Raw genomic sequence first — 7,818 nt, forward strand, 5'->3', positions numbered from 1 at the left:
ATATTCCCCAATGTAATTGAATTGATTTGAATGGATGTCACTTGTTTTTCTTTTTTAGGAGGGAGGGAAGGACAGCCAACCAATAGGAGAGGAAATGCTAATGAAGCTCATCGATGATGTTCTAAGGGAGGATGACAAAAACAATGACGGTTACATAGACTACGCAGAGTTTGCCAAATCACTGGAATAACACATCACCCAGCACCATACTGTTTCCACTTCTTTGTCCACAACAATGTCATCATGAAGCTGCAGAGGCCATCACAGTGGCGCCCTGGAAGAGCACCATTTTCTCTTTGGAAGGACCAGTCGGTCCTGTAGGTAGCAAATTAAGTTTTCCGTCCCTTCTGGAGCAGCAAATCTGCTAATTTAAAACGGCAAAACGGGCAACGTACCCCTTTGAACCCATGTGAGCAAAAGCTCTACATTTTCCATTCTTGTCGTTTCTTAGAATTAGTGCCTTTTTAAAGGCTGATTGACACAAATCATTTTTTTTCCCCAGTCCCTTTGGAGTGGCTTGCCAAGGTTGCATACCTTGCTTCTTCCCATATGATGATGGGACAGTCGAGTTTCATAAACCAAAAAAGTGATATGTAGTACCCGTGATTGCAACATTTTTCTGAAAGTTGTGTCTTGATGATGATTGTCAAAGAATTATACAGTACGTATGGGCCAGTGACTGTCTGCCTCGCTGTCTTCATGCGGCTATGCGGATATGTGACCGGAACCCGTCACAGTGAATGTAATGCAGTGCCGTCGTGCAATGCTGTCTTTCGAACGCTGGCTGAAACTGGCTGGTTGCTGCTCTTTGTTTGTAAACCTTTGAAGCTAAACTCACACACACACACACCTACGCTGCCTCGAGATGAAAACATCTTTAAAACTGTCAAATCCATCTGATTTTTGACAATGTACAGTTTGTTATTCTCTCAACATATATTTTCCCATCTTGTATAATTTCTTCAGTCAGGTTGCTGTTGAAAACAAATACCGGTATTTAAAAACAAAAGTTTTTCACTGGAATGTGAACTATTAAAATCTGTAATCAAGAGATGGTATTGTTCTCGTTCATTGATTTTTCCAGCACCAACTAATGCAACTAGTTTGAAAGCCATTGTACAACTAGTAAAGTGCAATAAAGAAACACTAAATATTTTCACCCGGGTTTGTTTTTATGAGTGTACTTTATTGGGTATACTGGCACAGTTGAATGAGAGCCAATTAACGAAGTAACAAACATGCACAGTCTTCTATTACCACTGTCAAGTGTTCATTCAAACAATTTGTTGACTGTGGTTGTAGTTTAAGTAGTGTGGAGCTACACAACTTTTGGGTGGGCGGCCACCAGCGTGCTCCTGCAGATTATGAATTGAGGATTACAAATTGGTTTGATTGAAAATAACAGACTCATTATGGCTGGTACACATTGTGGTTGTGGGCATGAACACCAGCAGCATAATTATTGCGCCGCTGTAATACATAATCTCCACTGTAATACATTTCTAATTAATACAAGTCCGAAATGACCGACTTGGTACTCAGAACATACATAAATCCTAGCTAAAAATCCCGACTGAGGACCCTACAATGCTTAGCTCCAATGAGAGGAAGATTCCAGGGGCTGCATGGATGTCAAAGAGAACATGGTTGAGGTCAGGTTGCTCCTCATGTGGCTGTACCATTCTTCATGCTGCTGCTGAGAGGTCGCCTGCGCCGTGATGGGGGGACACGGATACGGGCTGACCGGACCTTGGGAATGGTGGGGGTACACTCTGGTAGGCAGCACCGCAGCAACGTGGGGAATGTGGGCCAGGGGCTGGCCGTAGTATTGCCGGGCCATGGATGGTGTGACCTGCATGCTGCCCAGTAGTGCTCTGTGGCCCGACATCACACCCAGGGGGTGCACTTTTGGGGAGACCCGCTCGTGCTTGCGCTGTTTGGCTCTTCTGTTCTGAAACCACACCTGTTGACGCGTTGACAAGACATTGATGGATTAGCAGACAAGAGGCAATAACAACTAAATGGAAACATGTAATCACACATCCATCTTCTTTAAATGAACCGTGAAGAACAAAAATAAAAGAAATTTAAGTTGGAACAACTTTAAAATATAAATGACTGACATTTATGGCAGCAATGTTAGTTATTTAGTTAGTTAGTTCTTTAACATCCTGTCTTTTTGTTTCATGAAAATGAACTGAAATGCGAGAGTTTGTTGCCTTGAAATTTTGGTTTCACCCAACATTTTTTTAACAGTGTATGTTTTCAATTCTGCTTCAGAAAAACAAAACAAAGCGTAAAGACAAACCATTTGGAAAGATTACACCCACTTAAAATCTAAATTGCTAATGCGATTAAAAAAAGAGAGGACCAATGACTTTCACTTTCCGGTGAGATCCAGCACCAGTATACTTGCCTGCCAGATGACAGCAGGCATCCCTCAAAGCATTGGTAGCGGCAAATCTGAGGCACTGTCGTTGATTATCATGATAATGAAAGCAAGACTCACCGTTTTCCTAGCAGTTTATGGGGTAGGATAATGGCTGGCTCACTTGCATGAGCTAGGTCAGCCCAAAATAAAAACAAACTGGTTTCCGAAATAGTGTGTCAAGTATGCTTTAGTCATTGATCCTGATTCAACCATGCTACGGACATGTCAGACACTGTGAATAAAAATGAACAATGTCTTTTTGAAGTCTTCATCAGAATCCAGAAAGCATTGTATAATGCGATTATGTTATGTTATTATGACTTCAAGATGGTGCCGCGAGAGTGGCTGCCTTTACAGCCTCTCCTATACTTTTTGTTCTTCTACTTTCTTTCTTTTATAACTTTGCTGGTGTAAATTGGGAATTTTTCCATTGTGAGACGAATAAAGGTCTTCTTATTCTTATTCTTACTAAGTGACGATAGAAGGAAGTGACTATTGTACCCAGTTATAACTCTGGGCTGCTGACAGTGTCCCACCAGATTTCCTTAGTCTCTGATATATTTTATATCAAATTCTGAGAAAACATATGTGTCCAAACGTAATGTATCCTACTTAGAATACTTGTGACTGTAAGATAAATTTGTGTTATGCTAGCAGCCAAAGCTTGATGTGCCATTGCACATTTCTCTTTCATTGACCAATGGCAAAGTGAGATAGACACATCAACGTAGAACCTCACGCACACCAAAACCAAATTTGGTGTTGTAAATTCTGCAAGTCGGCTTTAGTCTGTAGACCCTCATGTAGCGTGTACCTGGATGCGAGCCTCATTGAGCTTTGTGATTCGGGCCAGCTCCTCTCTATAGTAGATGTCAGGATACTGGTTCTGTCCGAAGGCCATCTCCAGATGTTCTAGCTGCTTGTGGCTGAAGGTGGTGCGGAGGCGTCTTCTCACCGGAGACTGAAAAGCTCGGCTCCGTCGGCCAACAGTCACAGCCGCAGAGGTCTCACTCAATGACCCCTTGCTCAACGGATCTCCAATATCTGCTTTCAGGGTGAACAAAGAGGGTGAGGTTTTGCACCTTTACTTGTACTTCAAGACAATTCTTCATCTCCTGTTTCGTGATTTCTTTGCCTTCCTCAGGTTGGGATCACGCGAAAAGCATGACTTAACTTGTTAGCTCACTGATGACTTTTTTGATAAAAGAGGGATTACCCAGACTTCATGGTTCCCACTGCCATGAAGCAACATGAGAGCCAGAGAGCTTTTGCAGCCAAACACAAGCTCGTGAGAAAAGATACCAGAAACGGAGGGATTTGATGCAGATTATTACCACAACTACCAGCGAAAGGACTAATTTGCCAGAGTGGGAAACTGAGCTAACCTTGCCCTGTCAAAAAGGCCAGTTTCAATAATCTTATGTTTCTCTGCTTCGAACCATTCACAGCAGAAGTACACAGGTAACACCGGGCTCATTATTTATTACAAAATAATAATAGAATAATCTTATGTTTCTCTGCTTCTAACCATTCACAGCAGTAGTACACAGGTAACACCGGGCTCATTATTTATTACACATAATTATTATTATTACCTTGTATCAATAAATGTCATTATTATTATAACCTGGGAAAATCGTAATTTTTACAAACAATACGTAGGTGAGCAATGCAAGTTGTGCAAGGAATTGACATGGATGTCACTATTTTACACACAATCTATATTTAAAAATAAAAACATAGTGCAACCTAAATTAGACAAAAATACGCTCAATATGATACACCTTCAACTACAGGTATCAAAAACACATATGACAAGGGTTAAAGTCCTTATAAATTTATTAATTAAATTTCCTGCCACTGGTTGTTTGTATTTCATTCTATTTATGAAAGAATGAAGGGAACACTTGGAGTTACATTGTGCTGTTTAAGCGTACCCTTTATATATATTTAGTATATATATTTATCCATCAGCATGTCAAGTAACAGTGTACGTACTACATGCTCCAAATGTACATATATATATATATATATATATGTACATTTGGAAGACACATAATGACATTGCATTACTTTATTTACCTTTTTCATAAAAGATCCCTCAATCAAGTTCATTCTGCATCATCGATTTACTTGAATAAAACACCATGAATGAAAAGTAATTGATAAAATAGTTTTGTTTTTTTTTTGTTCCAAATGGGAAAATTATTATGTGAATAAATCTGGCTTTATGAACTTACCCGCAGTGGAGCTGACAGTGGCCATATTAGAGTACACGTCAGCACAGTCCTGATGACTCCTCATCGCATCCCTTGTTAGTTTTACTTGGGCCATCACTGCACTGCTGACTGATGGGAGAGGAAGTGCTATCTGGTGGTCCAACGCTCTCACACACACACACACACACACACACACACACACACACATACGCGTTTATATGCTTTGCGGGGACCACTTTTTTGCTGTTAGGTCACACTTTACTTACGTGTGTCTTTACCTTTGTCTCTGTGGGTGTGGATGAGGGATGGGGTCAACTGTCACATGACTCGGGGTGGCGTGAAGTCAAAGATTGTGATTTGGGTATTTTTGGTGTCGTTGCATGCTTGTCTATGACAACTTAATACAGAGTTTTGGTCCCATGCTATTATCCAATCTGAAGTCAGGCATTCTTCTTATCGTGGTAGATTACTGTGGTATTGCAGTGATAACAAATCTGGAGTTAATATTAAGTAATAAGAGGGCATTTGAAAGCTGTCTGATTTGATGTGCAAGGAGATTACATTGCCATCGCCATTACGGCCATTATTAGCACAGGGGTATTAATACAAAAGAGGAGCTGTTTCACGCTTTGGAATTTCTTTGAAAGGAAGGAAAAACTGGTCAACTCAACTTCAACAAAACATGCATCACAAGACTACCACAGAAGACAAGAGGATGATCAGATGATCCTTTCCTTGATGAAGAAAACCCTTTTACTTCAACAGAAGTCAAGAGTACTCTAAATATAATAAAAAGGACAAAAGGAAGCATTGACATTTGTTTTTAAAATTCAGTTCTGAGAGCAGTTTTCTTTGTTTTTGTTATTTTTTTAATGCGCTGTTTTTATTTGGTTCTTAGTTGTTGTATTATTTTTATTTTTTTAATAGACAGATATAATGATCATAGTATTCATTAACTTTATAGATAAAGATTTGTAGATGTCATGCAATGCGTTAACAAAAAATACCTTGAAAGACCCGTGGGTGGTAAAATCTTAATTAATCAAAATCTTGCACCAATATCTTAAACAGATGAATAATGAATTAATTTTCTTAAAAAAAATCCCTCAGATGGCTTAGGTAAGTAAAATGTTGTCTTAATAATAAACGTTTACAAAAAGGTAACATTTTCCAGACTATTTTTTTGCACTGGTTCAGAATCTGCAATGTTTTTTTTTCTCTAGCACATCACATTTTCATGATAATAATTTTTTAATGAAATGTCAAAGCTGTAAATTACAATGCATGGTAAAATCCCTATTGTAATAAGGTTTTATAGGTCACCAAGCGATGCGGCCACAAGGGGGCACTATACTATCAGAAAAGGACTTAAAACCGCTCAGTCACTGTATTGGGCAAATGTAGCTTCTCCAAAAGACCTGAAATCAGATGAGCAGAAACAAAATCTTCATTATGCAAGCTACGTGTGTGGGTAATGAATTCTTAGTATTTTCTTTCCTCTGTATTACAAAATACATTTGACCAGACCCACACTTGTAATTCAGCCTTGGCACGAGAAGAACAGAACGCAGACATCTTTGACATGTTCTTAAAGCAACGACCACCCATTATGATTTGGATTTACAAATAAAATACATTCATCTCAGAATAATCTAAAGGAAATACACATCATTTCGGCAAAATCCGAGACTGACTTTGGACAAGGGGCTGATTACACATTGGACCAGCCACCAACCAATTGCAGGGTACACATGAGGTTGTTTCAGAAAAGTTCCAGGACTGGTGTCACAAAAAAAAAAAAGAAGATATATTTAATCTGAGAGGACGATTGAGCGCACAGAGAAAATCCACACCGGCATCAGGAGAACATGCAAACTCCAAACAGGAAGGTGGAGTTAAGATTCGAACCCCAATCCTCAGAATTGTGAGTCAGGTGTGTTAACAACAGTCATCATGCCACGCTGGATCAATAATATTCTTTCAAAACATATTCCAGTATATGAACATATGTGCTGAAGCAAGTCGTATTTTTGTCACTGTGGAGCCCAGTTTTTTTTTTCCCACCCTGTAAACGTTTTCACTATTTCCCATCCAGTGGAGACAGCTATTGTCAACGCATTTCCTTCAATCATATTTTGTGCCATCTTGAGAAAAAAAAAAATCTGAACCATGTTAAGCAGAAACCACAATTCTCAAAGGAGGAGATCATTCCATGTTTTTTGGCATCGTTTTCGTTGGTGTCAGGAGTACCAAAAAAATGATTTGCTAGAATTCTTGCGATACATAGTCGGTTAAATAAATGCATGATTATGCAAGTCCTTTGTTAAAGCCCAACAATGCTCTTGAGTGAATGTCCCCATCAAACAATGCAATGCATGCTCCAGAATACAAACGTGTTTGAAATCAAAATCATGTTGTACTCATAAAGATGAAATGAACCACAAGATTATTCTCATGTAAATTCCAGCCATATGTTCTCCGTATTTGTATTGTCCTCAGTGATGGTTTTATAACCGACAGATGGCCATGTCATGATGAACTGCATGAGATTGAACGTGATCGAGTCTACAGCCACACTAGCAGCTTATATTTAGTTCGACTGCAAGTTTATCACAAAAGCAGATGTGCTGGAGTGTCAATCATAGACATTAATGTGGAATGCTACATACCGTAAACTAGTTTTTATGAATAAAATATCAGCCATCGTCGATATAGGTAAGACAGAGGATTTGGTCTTAAGGGGATCATCTGGCCCGGATGGCCCATTTTTCATCCCAAACTATTTATGTATGTTTTTATAAGCAAAATGAAATTAGCTTGCATTTTCAATTTGATCAATTTCTTTTGGAGAAGTCACTAAATAATGAACTATTCTCAAAACACACCTTTCTACTTTCTAGTCTCCTCCTCCTCCTTTGGGGCAATCGGCCCCCATCAGGGCCTTGCTCCCCCCACTCCCGGGTCCCACACCCGGTACGACTCTCGCTGGTGCCTCACGAGGTTCACATCCAGTGCGGGCCCCGGAAGGGCCCTCGCCTGATTCATGTTTAAGGAGGGTTGTGGGGCGGCTACTCCCACTCCTGTACGTTCCGGCGGGGAGAGCGCTGGGCGACTCATCTTCTGGTGAGACCCCACCTCCTTCCCCGCCGGCTGGTGGGCATTTAGCCG

The 7,818-nt window shown here is 40.0% G+C and overlaps 1 protein-coding gene across 1 annotated transcript; it reads right to left on the minus strand.

Annotated features, from left to right (window-relative positions):
• Positions 1 to 1,080: 1,080 nt before the first annotated feature.
• On the minus strand, positions 1,081 to 4,840 carry prop1 (PROP paired-like homeobox 1). Its single transcript, XM_019881855.1, has 3 exons — positions 4,672 to 4,840; positions 3,246 to 3,475; positions 1,081 to 1,963 (listed from the first exon to the last, which is right to left on the minus strand). Exons 1-3 carry the CDS (start codon positions 4,763 to 4,765, stop codon positions 1,592 to 1,594), a joined length of 696 nt encoding a protein of 231 aa, XP_019737414.1. The 5' UTR covers positions 4,766 to 4,840; the 3' UTR covers positions 1,081 to 1,591.
• Positions 4,841 to 7,818: the final 2,978 nt, after the last annotated feature.

This window comes from Hippocampus comes, unplaced genomic scaffold (genome assembly GCF_001891065.2).
Source record: "Hippocampus comes isolate QL1 unplaced genomic scaffold, H_comes_QL1_v1.1 scaffold36, whole genome shotgun sequence".
NCBI classification, from domain to species: Eukaryota; Metazoa; Chordata; class Actinopteri; order Syngnathiformes; family Syngnathidae; genus Hippocampus; species Hippocampus comes.

Coding starts and splice junctions, on each gene's coding strand:
- prop1 (XM_019881855.1), bottom strand. CDS start 4,765: ATGGCCCAAGTAAAACTAACAAGGGATGCGATGAGGAGTCATCAGGAC. Junction 3,476..4,671: donor CACTGTCAGCTCCACTGCGG/GTAAGTTCATAA, acceptor CCCTGAAAGCAG/ATATTGGAGATCCGTTGAGC. Junction 1,964..3,245: donor TCAATGAGGCTCGCATCCAG/GTACACGCTACA, acceptor ACGCGTCAACAG/GTGTGGTTTCAGAACAGAAG.